Raw genomic sequence first — 16,141 nt, forward strand, 5'->3', positions numbered from 1 at the left:
TATTGTTAAAAACACATTTATTAGTATTTTATTACAATATAGTATTTTATAATCACATTTATTACATCAAAGTCTAACAAAGTGGGAATGTGGCCTATGAAAACTCAAGAAGAAAGATATTTGAGCTCTTGTAAACTGTGACTAAATCGTTCAGCCATAAAAGGATGGTTCGCACTCAAAAAAGTTTTCAGAGTAACCAGTCATTTTTCATTATTCAATCATTTTATGTTCTATGCTGATGCACTTCTATACAAAAATACCACAATTCTTTCCAAATAGTCATCTGTCATTCAAGTCATCTGGTGAAAATTATTGTATTTTTTTTATGTTTTTTTATTGCAATAGGCTATATATATATTTATTTATTTTTTCATATCGTGAAGTTGTACTTTACGGATATTAAAATTAGACTCATTTCCATTGTGAAAAGCATGAAGAGAAGCAGGATTTGTTGGTAAGATCAAAATTAAGCTGAGTTGATCAAGAGAATGGCTCATTCCATCACTCACACATCTGTGAACAGAAAGGAAAGACCATTGACTGTATTTAAAAAGTCAGCTGACAGTTAAGTTTCGAAAGCACAGAAAAGACACGCGACCCAATTATTCACCCAAAATCTTGATATCCTCCTTGCAAAAGCTGACAGACTGTTCAACTGAGTGTTGCAAAATTCCCTTAATGTCAAAATGACTTCAGAAGCTATAGTAACTTCTGACATTTGAATAGAAATGCTGTTTCATCAAAAAAAAAAAAAAACCTTACTTAACCAGCCAACTAGACTTCCTCAAATGACAATAATGGTAACATAAATAAAGTAAATCTTAAATGAATCTTGAGCAGAATATGTTTTATGTAAATCAATTTTAAAGTGGAACTGGGTATTGTAATGGCTTGTTCTTACATCTCTGACAAATGTTGTGTACTTCTCAGGTGTGGCGGCACTCATGACGGTTGTATAAACAGTGATCCTGGAAGGAAGAACATACTCACATTAAAAAGCCTTATTACAGAAAAAGTGATCTGAAGACACAAGCACTTAACACTCCACAACCCTAAACCAATGCACTTACACCAATGTTCCAATTGTATTAAAGCTGTATTAGAAATTATAAGATGCTATAGGACTCCTACCAATCAAATTAAACCGGTATCAAAAATTCATTTTTGCACAGCAGTGGTTGATATATAAAATCGATATCACAAATTGATGAAAATAGTCTTGCTCATGTGATAATGCTAAATGTTAAATAAACAGATGAAGATGTTAAATTTGGATTTATGTTAATTTTCCAACCTGCTTTTTTGAGGTGAAAATGAGGATCTAATCTGTAAATTTTCATTTTTTATTTTTCATTATGTATGAAACTCATTTCAATTTATTTTCTTTGTATACATTTTATTTTCTTTGTATATCTATATAATATTTGTGATAACATTCCCAATGCTATGTACCATCTTTATGCAGACGATATTGCTGTGCTTCATCAGCCTCACAAGCTCTTCATTATTTACAATCAGCATTTGAAATCGTACAGTTTCGTCTATGTCAACTTAAACTGGTTTTAAATATAGATAAAACCAAAGTAATATATTTTTTTCAAAATCCAAAGCTCTACCAAGGAATCTTACTGAAATGATATCTTCCCAAGGAACAAAAATAAAATATGTTGCGAGTTATAAGTACCTGGGTATTTTATTTGATAGCCAATTAACTTTTAAGCTCCATATTGATAAACTACTTTCTAAACTTAAACGTAAATTGGGTTTTTATTTCAGAAACTTTATTTCCTTTTAGTGCAAGGAAATATTTGGTATCTGCAACCTTTTTACCACTATTGGATTATGGAGATCTGCTTTACATGAATGCCCCAGTACATTATTTAAAAAAAATTGATACCGTCTATCATAGCGCTTTATGTTTCATTACTGGTTATAGTTATCAAGCACATCATTGCACTTTATATGATAAAGCTGAGTACTGTTTTATTTATAAGTCTATTTGTGGTCTACTTCCATCTTCCATCTTGTCTCTCTGCGTTTCTAAAACAAATGTTTGCTACAATCTTTGTTCTAATGATTTGTTATATCTTAAGGTTCCTCGAGTTCAAACAGAGCTAGGAAAAAAAGGCTTTAAATATAATGCTTCTGCTTGGAATCATTTACAAAACTTCTTAAAGCTGACTATGCTTCCTAGCTCTAGCTTGCTCCCTCCTTTAGCTTTCTAATAAACCTGGCATTGTATACTATGAATGTTGGATCTGTGACAAATTCCAAAAAATTGTAAGTCACTTTGAATAAAAGCATCTGCTAAATGCATTAATGTAAATGAATATCATCATATGGTTACGAAGAACCCACTAGTACCACATGACAAAATAACAACTCTGACAAACAATGACTACGTTTACATGCAGCCAATAACCCGTTCAAAACCGGGATATTAGCAATAACCCGGTCGCGCACGGCCATGTAAACACCGGCAAAAACCTGAATATGCTCATATCCCGGTTTTTAAAAACCCGGATATGATACCTGGGGTACCCCTTTTCTAACCCGAATATTTGGTCATGTAAACGCGTATCGGCATATCCCCATAGACAGTAAAAGAAATGGACACAGCGATCCCATTGGAACTCAATTGAGACAAGTGAAGCCCGTTTTCAGCGATTTCTTAGCACTTCCTTTCCTGACGCGCAGACTCAAACCGAGCAAAGCGTTACACGGACCACGTGAGCAACCCGTCTGTCTTCTAGTAGCTGTGCCAAGAGAAATCTGAATCATTCCCTTCCGAATCTTGCAGAGACGGAGAGTGTGATTAGGAGCTGTCCATGAGCTTGGAGCAGGAGCAACTTTTGCTAGGTATTCTGATTAATTATATTGTCATTTTGCCTCCACGTCTCCCCGATTGCCCGCGAGCTTCTCCTCCCGTCCATACGGTAATCTCTCTAGTGTGCGACAGAGAGTCGCGTGATTATGACGCAATCGTTAGCATACTTTTACAAAAACTGCTTCTACGGGGCCATTACATAAGCTACAAGGTAATGGAGCATTTTATACATTGTCGTGTTTCTTTAGAAATAAAAAATGGACAAATGGAGTCTTCAAACGCCTCAGATGTAAAGTTATTCGCTGTCAAAGTGACGCCAAAATGAATGGAAGTCAATGGGATTGCTAACGCAAGTGAAGTTCCGCTCAAGATGGCGGCACCCGGCCGACTTCAACTTCCGGTCGACTTCCTTCCCGCTTGCATATCCCCATCAAAAGGAACATGATTTGTGTTCTGCGCATGTTCTATTCGCAAGGAATCTTGGTCTTTTGAGTAGAGACGGTGCATACAAAAACCTGCGTGCAGTATACCGGAAGTAAACAAGAAGTAGAGGTAAACATGGCGAGACGCAGCACAGCACCACACTTTTGGAGCGAGGAGGAAAGCGCAAACAAAGGCGATCGCTATCTGCCCCGAACTATTCATTATCCGCGTGCTGTTGTTGTTGTCTTTGGATACAGGAAGAAGTATCGGAAATGACGCATATTGCGTCTTAAGGTTGTCCGTACGTCAAGACGCTAACTGACACTGTGCGTCGCCGTTTACATCAGGATATTGCCAATTCCATGTATACAGGAGTAACTCTCTCTACTCACGCATGTAAACGGGTTATTCCGAATGTTTCAGAAACTCAAATAGTGACCTTAACCCGACCATAACCCGAATATTGACAGCTTGTAAACGTAGTCACTGATTTTAAACTCATCTTGCTCTACTAACTTTATTTATGTTAAGTTTGGGCATCAGACATGAAAGAGGGTGAGAGTTCAACAGATATCAATGCTTGGACTGTTCTGATTTCCAGCTGAGAAACTGAAACAATGAGTGTCTGTGAAGCTGTGTGAAAAAGCACAGGATTCACAAGACTTGTTTCTGTGATCTTTTCAGGGTAATACTTAAATTTTGCATTACGTTGTTAAATCCTAATAATAAAACCTCTATGAGGAAGTACATAGTATATTTGTACTACTGGTTACCACATACAAGAAATGATCACTCTACTTTGGGTCATTACATAACCATAAAATATCATGTGATAGGTGAAAATACATAACTGTCCTCCTTACCCATTACATACAGGATTCACAGATAAAACCTGTAAAAAAGAAACTGACATGGTCACTGAATCAACACATTTTTCAATAAATTATTTAATGAAAGTCCATACTATCAAAAAACACAAATATCATTAAAGAAAAATCTTCAGATCTTTTTGATATCCAACAGCAGAAATTGCTTATGATTGAATGCATTTACTTATATACTAAAAAACATTTATAAAAGCACATTTTATGGTACATTAACAATGTACTGTAGAACAGAACTAAATGCCATAACCTACGACAATAATAGGCAGACAAAATGGATTTGTTCATACCTCATACAGAGAATCCATACTAATATGGTTTTGACCAGTAGAATTTAATGCTTTCATTGCCACATATCTAAAAAAAAAGAAAAAAAAGAAGGAAATGTGAGAAACAATTCTTAATTTGTTCCGTTCGATAAATAATCCCTCGTTTATGCTGCCATATTATTGATTAAAAAAAAGAATTGTCAGCTTGCCTTCTTTCATCTCGTTTAGGGGCGGGTAGCCAGTGGTCATAATTTGTTTCCACTCTATACCAGCTAAAATAAGCAACAGTCAAAATCACAGGTTTAGTAATGTAAATATTTTCAGGAAAGCACTAGTACTATATAACAGAATGGTCAAATGGAAGCCTATTGAAGCATTGTCATCACTTTTGTCTTTCATCATAACATTTTTATATCATTTAAAAATGATGGTTGGTGCTTACTTTCCATGAAGTGCATCCAGGGGCCAGATGTCAGCTGATCCTCCCCTGTCTCTGGTGATGACCACACCCTCACCAGCATGAACACCACCCAAAATGTAATAAACGTCTGTGATGATCGGCACCTTGGCCAGCCTCACTACTGCATCCTGGAAATCCACAGCTGCTTCAAGAGTCTGAAGAGAATCAAACAAAACAGATTTATTCAATGCAAAAGTCTCTTCATAGTCAAAAAGTCAGTCAAATACTGAATTGTAATATACATGTGTTCTCTCACCTCTCGTACTAGCCAGCTAACTGGAGAACTTTTTAATAAAATGGCTGAAATTATGTTCTCCCACCAATGTCCCTTATCTGTGGAAATACAGACATAATAAAATCTGTGCAAAATTCACTAGATGATCTCGTTTAAAAAAAAAAAAAATCAAACCTACTGCGTTCATTGCCAGACACTGTAAACTTGTTGGGGCTCTGTCCAGTCCACAGCCCAACATAACCAGCAAAAGTGGTTCCTCTGTAGGCCACCTGTAGAGAAACAAATTTCAGAATATAATTTTTATGAAATAATCAGATAGAGTAAAAGAGTATGCTCCCTCGTATCCCTGGCTAGGATAGGAACCAGCCAATAGTGGCGGAGGGATGCAGAAAACAGTCGAGGAACATAGGTGAGTCGGCTATATATGTATAGGTCACCTCTCATGCTGATTGGAAAGATCGGTAACACTTTAGTTTAGGGTCCAATTATCTGTATTAACTAGTTCCTTATCAGCTTGCACATTACAAGGATATTGGCTGTTTATTAGTACTCTTACAGCACATATTAATGCATTAGTCTGCATGACCATATTCTACATTCCCAATACCTAAACTTAACAACTACCTTGCTACCTATTAATAAGCAGTAATTAGGAGTTTACTGAGGCAAAAGTCATAGTTAATAATTCATTCTTAGTGAGAATTGGAGCCTAATCTAAAGTGTGACCGATAGATCTTTTGAACGTGTTCCTCCCAAACTTTGTTAATAAAACATTATAAAAAAATACAAATAATAATCACTTTATTACCTTTCCATTTTTCATGAAATGTACGTCTAAAGTTAGATTTCTGAGCACGTCGTGGGGATAGTCAAGGTTTCTTCCATGGTATATATTTCCCTTTGTATCCTGAGTTACAATACTTGTGCAAAACCTGAAAAAAGCAAAGCAACCACAATGAATGTTGAAAAGACGTTGACAACTTTCAAAAGAAGTGTTGTACCAAAAAATGCAGAAAAGGTCAACAGCTATACAGTAGGCTACTTACGCAGATACTTCATAGGCAAAGTTCAGCAGCACGATATCTGAAATGTCAGTCCCGTAGAATGATGCCATGCCCTGTATTTCTCCAGCATACGGCTGTGGGATGTATTTCTCCAGAGCTTTAACTATAGGTTTAACGGCAACATGAACCCATTTGGGAACAGTCGAGCTGCAGAAGAGGGTGTTTAAGACATAAACACATAAGACATGCTGTGGATCTGGAATAAATGATGACAAAAACTGACTTAACTTTACCCTAGAGGTAAAATAACGACAGTTAAGTTGCAAAACGATTGTGAATCAAAAACGAGAGGGGGAATATCAGCCTTCTCAGAAGCGCTTTAACCACGTGATTCGTGTATGCATTTTTTATGCTTTGCGAACGTCTCTGTGTTTACAAGTTTTGTGCTTAAACCTGTTCAACTCGTCAGGTAGGTACAATTATCTAATGGCTAACAAAAACCTTGTCAAAATTGCAAGAATCCCATCGAAAGCAACTTCTCGTAGTGTGCGCGCGTGCGGTATCATACTATTTGATACTTACTCGATCACTTCAGATGCAGCTTTTCTCAAGAAATTAATGTCATAGAGGTTCTTCAGAGGAGCCCATCTCTGATTGGCGGGCACGTCCAGACTGATGTTCACCACTGGAGGAGAGAAATCAGCTGTCGATACGCAGAAAAATGTCACGCCGAGAAATAGACAAATCTGAAGCTTCATGGTGAATGCTGAACACTAACTGTCCTTGTGATAGTGACATTTGAATAAGCGTAACCAAAGAGTCCTTCAAACTGCCCGACTTCTGTATTTGAAAACAAGGAACTGAGATTGTTGTGACAGTAACACATTAACCACAAGGGGGTGGTGTCCACTGTGTGAAATCATAATACTTTAGTTTGAGTGTAGGGTTTCTGTTCAAGAAGCTTCGTTGCTTTATTTTTGACTGTCAGACATTCATTTACAGATTTTTTACCCAAGATTTCTGTGGTCTCAGATTGAGGAAACGCAGTATTTATTACGCACAAACGTCCACATGATCAGAAATGCATTTCCTGGCATTTACGTTACGGATAGGCTAACGTTACCCAATTTTTACATATTGTGTGTTCAATTTTTTATTATTTTTTTAATATTAAATTTCCTATTTACTTATTCTATTTTCATTATTTATTATCCTGTCACTGTCATCTATTTGTACTGTGGAAGCTTCTGTCACCAAAACTAATTCCTCGTATGTGCAAACAATAAAGCTCGATCTGGCATATAGCCAGAAAGGTAGACTTTAGAATAGTTTATATTGCCTGCGACGGTAAACAGCACTTCTACTCACATGACTTTATTCAGACTTTATGCTTTTTGCATGCTGACTCATGTTAAAAAAAAAAAAAAGAAAAAATAGGCGTTTCAAATTAGTTAATTTTTTTAACGATACGCCATATGGTGTCAAAACGAGTAGCATTATAGAATAAATATTGTACGTAACTTAATCAAATTCAAATTAGTTGAACTTTCGTTAAAGAAATACGCCATTCGTCTTCTGATTTTGTCCGCCCACGTTTTTATTAGCGGCGTTTGTCCCAGAAGTATTTTCTCATTCATATTCAATCCATGAAGCCATGAACCACACCAAATCAAGCAGCCACGATGCGAATCAGAGTTTTTACAAAGTTTTATGTGGAGCAACGACAAAAACAGTTAAAAAAAAGTATGCTGGTTAACTGCCCACCATAGAAATAAGTAAGGTTATTATGAATTGTTATTAATAAATACATTTTTAACACCATTAAAATGTTTTGACAGCTTCTGTATTTCTTCTTCTTCTTTTTTCTTTTTTTAAAGATAGGGTAATAAGCCATTTTTATTACAATGCCAATGCCATATATTACAATGACTGTAGCATAATTTATTTATTTATTTTACTTTTTTGGGAAAACATGCTTTTGGACATGTCAGGACTCTTGCGTGGAGTACTCGCAACGCGCATGCGCACTCAAGTCCTCAAGGGTGAAAGTTATATCAGCTGCTGTTTGACAGCAGGGAGCGCGGTCGGTCCAAGTGTTTACTGTTGCTTTGCCACCCCCATCAACAGGAGCGATTTTAGAGTGAGTTTGGTCATTGTTAGGAATATATTTACTGACATGTGCTTTATTTTGCGATGTTGTAACTTAGGCTACTACGGCAAACACTGCACTCGTTGCACACCCACGCTGTTACACTGCGCTTATGATTATGTCACTGAATTTAACCTTAGTTGTTTCCTTTGTGCATTGTCGACAGATAGGCTATTAAACAGTGTTGTATTTGGTAATGCTCGAATTCTTCCGGTGATTTACAAATAATTTCCTTCGGCTAAAACACACACTTTCAGTTTTGTGCCCGCAGAGCTTGTTGTTGTGGTTGTCCTTGAGGAGGAGAATTGCTATAATAAATGTAATTTCTGGACTGCGGTTTAGTAGGCAGGTTATATATCCATAGACTGTTAAACAAATGGTTATATCAGAGGCAGAATATCTTTTCGCGACCTTCTGCTCAATAATGCATATTTTAGCTCTTCTCTGGTGTGTTGTATAAACGTGTGTTACTGTGTTATAGCAGCGGTAATTTGACTCATTTTCTTTTAGCAGGAATAAAAGGTTTTGTCTTGATTAAACATGAAGATTGCTGTACTTGGAGCGACTGGTCAAACCGGACAGCAGCTGGTGAATCAGGCTCTTCAGCAAGGACACTCCGTCACAGCTGTCGTCAGAAACACGGGAAAACTGACTGTAACACACGAGAACCTCAAGGTAAATAGTAGGATAAACAGTTAAGAATTTCAAAGTTTCATTTCAAAAGGTATTATTGTTATTCTTTTTTAAATGGCATTATGAAAATTAAGAATTAGTTCATTTTACGTTACATTTGTTCATGTATTGCTTTCAGGTGTAAGTAAAGGAGTGGACTGCACATCCACAATCTCAAATGCAACTGAATTCATTTAGCAATGTCCTTCATGACAAACTGAAGCGTATCTTACATTTATAATGTATTTGTATAAAGTATGAGTATATAGTCTGAGTTATTCGCTCTTATTTTCTTTCTTACCTAGTTGACTCAAATTTGCACAATGATTAATGTTGAAAAAGGACTTTTTAGTTTATAATTTGAATAAAAGTAAGGACTTCTAAGTCACCAAGGTGCAAAGGTGAACTTTTTAATGCCTACATGCCAAATGTTTGTTTTGCATGAGTTTTTGTGTCTACAATTCAGCATAACATCACAAGGGTGGCATAAAAAATGAATGTGAACGATTTATGGGTTGATATCATCACATGATTGGCTTGCCCCTATTTTATGGACAGTTATCCAGACACAGCAAATAAGGATATGATTTACACCAAGCCGCCAGTTTAGATAATACTTCATGTGTTCAAGAGTAGATTTTCAGTGACCACTTTGTAGTTACAACTAGCGTGCAACCTCATAACCATGTAACCTTGTTTAATTGCATGCCATCATGTGATAGGTTGTTGAGGGAGACATTTTTTCTGAAGACAGCCTGAAACCGCATTTCAAAGGCCAGGATGCTGTGTTGTCCTGTCTTGGCTTTCCAGTCTCATTTTTTTATGGAATCACTGGCTACACCAAGTCTATGACGGCAGCATTAAATGCTATGCGTGATGCTAAAGTGAATCGAATCATCACCATGACCTCATGGTACACTGACCGTAAGTGCTGTTATTATTTGTAGGTACATGAATCTGAGGGTTCTTTACTAGGGGTGTAACAATATATTGTGTCACAATATATCACAATACAAAAATGCAACAGTATGTATCGTGGATGGTGGCAATCTGTTTTGCATAGTTACAAAAAATAAAGTTTACAGAGTTTTAGTGTCAGTACTACAATAAAGTACTATATATAATGTTGAATATAATGTATAATAATGCAATGGGGGAATATTTGTGGGTTCTAATAATACCAACTGTCTTATGTTACCAGTAAAATTGACTTGCATTATTTTAAATATATCTAGTCAGTGAAAGAGTGAAAGCATATTCATCTAAAATAATTCTATTTTCATGAATATTTTTATTCTGGTGTCGCTATTGTCCTGTGCATTGGGTTACCAGCACCAAGTCCAAGCCTATTAATTTCCACCCATAATGTAATACCAAATTTTAGCATTTTAATCAACAGTACATTTTTGGAGTCTCGGAGTATCGCAATAATATCGAATCGTGAGTTCAGTATCGTGATATGTATCGAATCGTGACATGAGGGTATCGTTACACCCCTATTCTTTACCTAACAGAGTATTTTTGGTCTGATCAGTTGTCTGGTGTAGTAATTGGACTGTTATGACACTCTTCACAGCTAATTCAGGCTCCAATTCTCCCTTACTCATCCGCTTCATGTTGCTGCCCATGATTAGAAGCGTTCTGAACAACATGTATGAAATGGAAAACTTTCTTAAGCAGACTGATGACATCAACTGGACTGTTGTCCGGCCCCCTGGCCTCAAGAACACACCAACAACAGGTGGGATTTATAAATAAAACAAATATGATATGAATTAAAATATAATAAATGTATGCATTTTCTTCGATTGTTGATACATTTAAGCGGCGCTATGCAGTATGCTCTATAGAGCTCCCCCTACAGCTTCGGAATAGATATTTGACAACACTGTTGTAAAAACTCGTTGGCGACTCCTCCCTCCCATCCTTCTCCCTCTCCCGCCGGCCCAAAGTTGCAAGTGAGGTTTTTCAGCTCACATGCGCTAGGGGGAAGCGAGACAGCCACCATTCAACCTGAAAAAAGTCATATAACCATTCCAATGACTCTGAAGCTGTTCAGTTAAGGTAAATAAAGCTAAAAAAAAAACTGCATAGTTCCCCTTTAAATAACAGGTCAAATGTAGTGACGGACTACATGTAAAAATGTAGTATTTTTATTTAGGGAAACTTTTACATCACTACATTTCATAAAAATTCCTCGTTATTTTGAACTGAAGAAATGATCACCCGCTCTGAGATGCGAGAGCGGTGTCCGATTTGTGAACGAGCTGATTCTTTTTAATTAACCTGTTAAATCGGTTTGCAAATCGCAATGAACAACTCATTCGTCAATTGGACCGATCCGATTGCCACAACTCACTGATTCAAATGATCTGGTCAGAGCGAGTCATCTGCTCTGACTCAAAATGAGCCAAGAACTTGAGATCCTCGGAGCTTACTAATGCTGAATTTTAGGATTTATTATTATAAATGAAAATCGTATTCATGGCATGACTGTCAGTTGTTTGTGAACTACAGGGGTCCTATGCGGTAGGAGTATGGAAAAGTATGGAATTTGATTTGAGTAACTCCAGGTCTGGATAAGTATAGAAAAAAGGAAACAGAAATGGAAAAAAAATGAATAATACCCCATTTAGTTTTCTACAATATATCATTAGAATCTCAAAAAAAAAAAATTGTATCATACAAGCAGTGTTTTCATGGCAGAAGTTTAGTGATCATTTAGTCAAGGCGAAATCAAGGCGCACATTTTCATTATGCAAAACGTCTCGGTTACAAATGTAACCCTGGTTCCCTAAGAAGGGGAACAAGACACTGTGTCTGACAAGACGCCATGGGGAACAAATGCCCACTATGCCATGCTGAGGGGAATGACTGCCTGACCTGCCTGTATTCGCGTATAGGCCTATGTCACGGAAAAATTGAAGACCCGAACTACGTCTTTTAGTAGGGATACGGCTCTTCCGGTTAGCTTTTTACAATGGCGGAGTCCGATAGATACTGCTGGACCAAATCTCTCCGCAACCTGCCTGAAGTCACATATGACGATGTGGTTCGGATGGTAAATGAAAACTCTCAAGTGGAAAAGCGTGAAAGCTGAGTTGTGGCTGTCTACGTCCTGACGCAGAGCAACCCGGTGCGATACAACAACAGCGACGGGCCGTTCGCCAGTAAGGTGAACGTTTCTATGGTAACAGCGAGCCCATTCAAGCCGATTTCTAATCCGTCCAAATCGAGGCACCAATCAGAAACGTTGAGGCGGGCTTTACACGATGACGATCGCTCTGATTGGTTTTAGGTCTAATGCGCCCAGAGGCATTTGAGCGATGTCCGTTGGTGAAGCGCACCAACTTTTAAATGCATTGTTATATTCAAATTGCAAACACATGAGGACAGGTTGGTGACGCCCCTTTGGAAATTAGTTATTAATGAAGCTTTGCCAGACCATAACTCAGTTACTACTGATAATGGTCTGGTTTTGACCAGGCTACTTTTTCCTTAAACTTACCTTACTGTACCTTTTTTCCATCAGATCATCCCCTACATTGTCTACATTTAAATCATCTCTTAAAACATTTTTTTTTCAGGCTTATGCTTAACTCAATAACACCTTTAGTTTGGTTTTAATCATGTTTTTATTTGTTTGGTGATGTCTTATATTAATTCTGATATTTTCTGATCTGGTTCAGAGCCCTGCTTTTAATACTTAAAGGGTCATTTCACCCGTGGAGACATGAATGTGTATTGAAAGTGGGTCATTTATGTAGAAGAAATGTGAAATTATTTTTGAATTTGGAGCTTTCTAGACTGAGAAAAGCCAGAAAATGTATTTTTGGCTTATGTGGATGAAAGACAACAACTCCCAGAATGCACTTGCTTCGCTGCCCTACAAGGCCACTCCCAAGCCACGCCTACCGGTAAGACAGCGCAGATGAGAACAAAAACATCAAGGCAAGGCTAGGCTACGAGTGAGTCTCCGTGACGAGTTTGCCCAAAATGTCCGGGATTCGGCTTTTGCGTTCTACAGTCGCCATTCATCATGTTTACTGTGGCGAGCAGGACGAGGCTGAGGGGCGCGGGAGAACGGCGCGAGGCCGGTGGCGTGATTACTGACGACCGACACCTGTGAGGCACTGTTCTCGTATCTCGCACGGAGGAGCAGGTATTTTCTTAGCAATGGTAAAACACACATCAACCGATCACGCCACCGGCCTCGCGTCTTTCAACCGATCACGCCACCGGCCTCGCGTCTTTCTCCCGCGGCGCTAGCCTCGTCCTGCTCCCTGTATTACTGTGATTACTGATGAGCGCGCCTGTGAGATGCACCGGTCTCATGGGCTATCTCTCACGGAGGTGCGGGTATTTTCTTAGCAATGTTAAAACGCAAATCAACCGATCACTTGTTTAGCATTCATGTAAACATTACATTCAGATTCACCAATCGGGGTGAATTCAGTTAGATTGAAACAAAAGGTGAGCATGTAAACAATGGATGGCGACCGCAGAAAGCAAAAGCTGAATCCCGGACATTTTTGTCGATCTCGACTGCCGGACATGTCCGGGAAATAGAGTATGGTAACCCCTACTACTCAGCTTTCTTCGTCCATGTTTTGTGCAGGTTTCTGCCGTTGAAATCAAACGCACTCGCACTGATCTGTGATAGGTCTGTTAGCGCATTAGGTCCAACCCCCTATGGGCGGGTTTGAAAGGGTGGATCTAGTGCTTGTAGTCTTAACAGAAATCCCCCCCTCTTACACTTCCTCCTACAATGACGCAAAATGACGATTTTTGCGTCATTGTAGGAGGAAGTGTAAAAAGGTAAATGCAGATTTCTCTCGTCTCGGGGGAAAATGAAAAAATGTTGCATGACCATTCAATAGTATGACTGGGTTTCTAACAATGCAAAGCTTAATGCAAATGGGTGAAGTGTCCCTTTAAGTACATAAAAAATCAAGTACTTTTATAAAATTGAAAATGAGTAATAGTTTATTAGAGTATCTGTACTTTTACTCAAGTACTTGATTTGTTTACTTTGTCCACCACTGGTAAAATGCTTATTGACAAATGTGCCTTTGCTGCAAAGCTATTAGATTATCACAAATTGCATTTTTGTATTTTGTTAAATTGGTGGTCATTTTTCTCATTCTTTTCAAAGCCAATGAGTTCCTCACACATGAAGGTTATTATGTCCCTGATGAAAATGGTCTGCCAGTCGGCTCGTCTGTGTCAAGAGGAGATGTGGCTCGTTTCATGCTCTCTCTACTCAATAACAATGCCTGGATGAAGAAAGCTGTTGCTATCATCACCAAATGAGTTTGCACTTTGCTTGTTCAACGTGAACTAGAGAAAAACATTTATTCCATAATGAGATTTCCCCACTATTGTTTTACTTCAATGAAAGGTTAGAAATAATGTTGTGTATTTTTTGAATGAAAGATCATAAGGATAAATGCAGATTTATTCTCACATGCAGCTGCCTTTGCTCATATTTACCAAAGGTGCCAATATTAGTGGAGGGCACTGTATATGATGCTTATTTTAATTTTAAAATGTGTTTCTTAATGCCAAAGAAAGGTTGGCAGAATTACAAGAAAATGTAATTCATAAAACCTTGTAGAAAATGCATTTTGTGATGTAAATTGGATTTAACATGAAATTCCAGGGATAAAAATGGAGAGCAAAGAAATGACAATAAGCTGCATGCACTTTTGTCTTCTCTAAAATACTGTATATGAATTGTGAAATTAAATGTAAAAGGCCATATTTTTTTATCAAGGCAACTTTTGTTCATTTCTAATCATTATCAATCTATAATTTTAGACATTTGTGTGCATTATGTGTAACAAAAAACATTAATCCCTGTCTTAATATTGTAAGCAATTTTTTCAATTCTTTAAAACTACTTTAAAACACCATTATATAATAATAAAAAACATATTTTAATGGTATAAAAATGTTTTAGGCAAAATTCTTTTCTTTTTTTTCACTTTATTTTTTGCATATTTTATGTTCATTGATGTATTCAATTTCTCTTGGTTTTATACAGTACACATATGCCTACAGATTTTACATTTTAAATAGATTTTATACAGCTATTGACAGCTATTTATACACTATGACTACTTGGATGTTCAGGTTAAAATTTTGGCTATATTGGTACATGTTATTTAACATGTTAAATAAAGCACACTGACCTGCTATTTAACATATAGTCGTAAGTGATTTAAAACCTTTGATTTATGTATGGAAATGTAAAAATGTATCTCTGGTTTAGACAAAGTAAACACTAACTAATTGCAAAATATCTTTAGAGAGTACCTGAAGTTTGTTCCTGCCACAAACACTAATCGGCTCTTCGCCGTTCAAGGAGTTCAGCATAGACACAGAAATCTAAGTTTTGGAAGTGAATAGGCTACTTTGTGAAATGATTTTTGTTGTGGTTGTTTCTTGTTGAGCAAATTAATGAATTAAATTGTCCTCTAAGATTCAGTCTGCTATAGTAAGTGACATTTGTTACGCAATTGGTGTGACCGAGTGTCTCATGACCACATGAGCGCAGTGTTGCACTGTTCATAATAAACCATTTCTGTGGTGAAAGGCTGATGTCAGTGTGTCATTCAGTCTATAGCCTACCTCGGAAATACAGGTTGGTATGTTCTATATATTGTGTTATAAGCTGATAGCTGCCTTATAATTGTTAAAGTAAGGGCCAAAGGACTTACAAAGCTCATATTTTATCATTAAGAACTTTCTAACAAAAGAACAGCCTGAACATTAGTGCTAAAGATTTTCTTTTGTGTTCCGAAAAAGAAAACAAATGTTTAAACGACATGAGGGGGGAGTAAATGACAGAATTTACATTTTGGGGTGAACTGTCTCTTTAAGACTTGTGTAGTAAGATTTCACCCAGTAAATTGACATATGTAGTAATTTTCTAAATAAAGGTCAAATCCAAAACCAACACAAGTCTGTCTATGTTGCAAGAGCCAAAGGCAACCCGTAAGGACACTTTCTAGATTGTTCCAGAGCCAGAGCGGTCACATACTAATCTGCTCTGGTCACATGGATGAAATGACAGCGAGAATAGCTGTTCATATATTTTTACTTTATCAAAGTGCAGTTTTTTTTATGCCAACAGAGATAGTGAATGAAAATTGTTCATTTCTTGCACTTTTATTACTGGTGAGCTTTTGCAAGTTGAACTGATGACTTCCTTTA

At 37.2% G+C, this 16,141-nt stretch overlaps 2 protein-coding genes across 3 annotated transcripts; one reads left to right on the forward strand and one right to left on the reverse strand.

The window, feature by feature from the left end:
* Positions 1-6,995, reverse strand: LOC308691212 (N-acylethanolamine-hydrolyzing acid amidase-like). The gene is made up of 11 exons (XM_081366224.1): positions 6,685-6,995; positions 6,145-6,309; positions 5,907-6,030; positions 5,277-5,367; positions 5,120-5,196; positions 4,846-5,018; positions 4,613-4,675; positions 4,425-4,491; positions 4,114-4,142; positions 902-968; positions 1-513 (listed from the first exon to the last, which is right to left on the reverse strand). Exons 1-11 carry the CDS (start codon positions 6,858-6,860, stop codon positions 502-504), a joined length of 1,044 nt encoding a protein of 347 aa, XP_081222350.1. The 5' UTR covers positions 6,861-6,995; the 3' UTR covers positions 1-501.
* Positions 6,996-8,116: 1,121 nt separating this feature from the next.
* Positions 8,117-15,876, forward strand: LOC308690976 (flavin reductase (NADPH)-like). 2 transcript variants are annotated; one of them, XM_081365781.1, is made up of 5 exons: positions 8,117-8,242; positions 8,765-8,926; positions 9,646-9,847; positions 10,500-10,664; positions 14,079-15,876. In XM_081365781.1, exons 2-5 carry the CDS (start codon positions 8,792-8,794, stop codon positions 14,234-14,236), a joined length of 660 nt encoding a protein of 219 aa, XP_081221907.1. In that variant the 5' UTR covers positions 8,117-8,242; positions 8,765-8,791; the 3' UTR covers positions 14,237-15,876. The 2 variants fall into 2 exon arrangements, with proteins under 2 accessions (XP_081221907.1, XP_081221908.1); XM_081365782.1 differs by having other exon boundaries at positions 8,133-8,242; positions 8,762-8,926.
* Positions 15,877-16,141: the final 265 nt, after the last annotated feature.

Source organism: Scardinius erythrophthalmus (genome assembly GCF_964197995.2).
Source record: "Scardinius erythrophthalmus genome assembly, chromosome: 5".
Classification (NCBI taxonomy): domain Eukaryota; kingdom Metazoa; phylum Chordata; class Actinopteri; order Cypriniformes; family Leuciscidae; genus Scardinius; species Scardinius erythrophthalmus.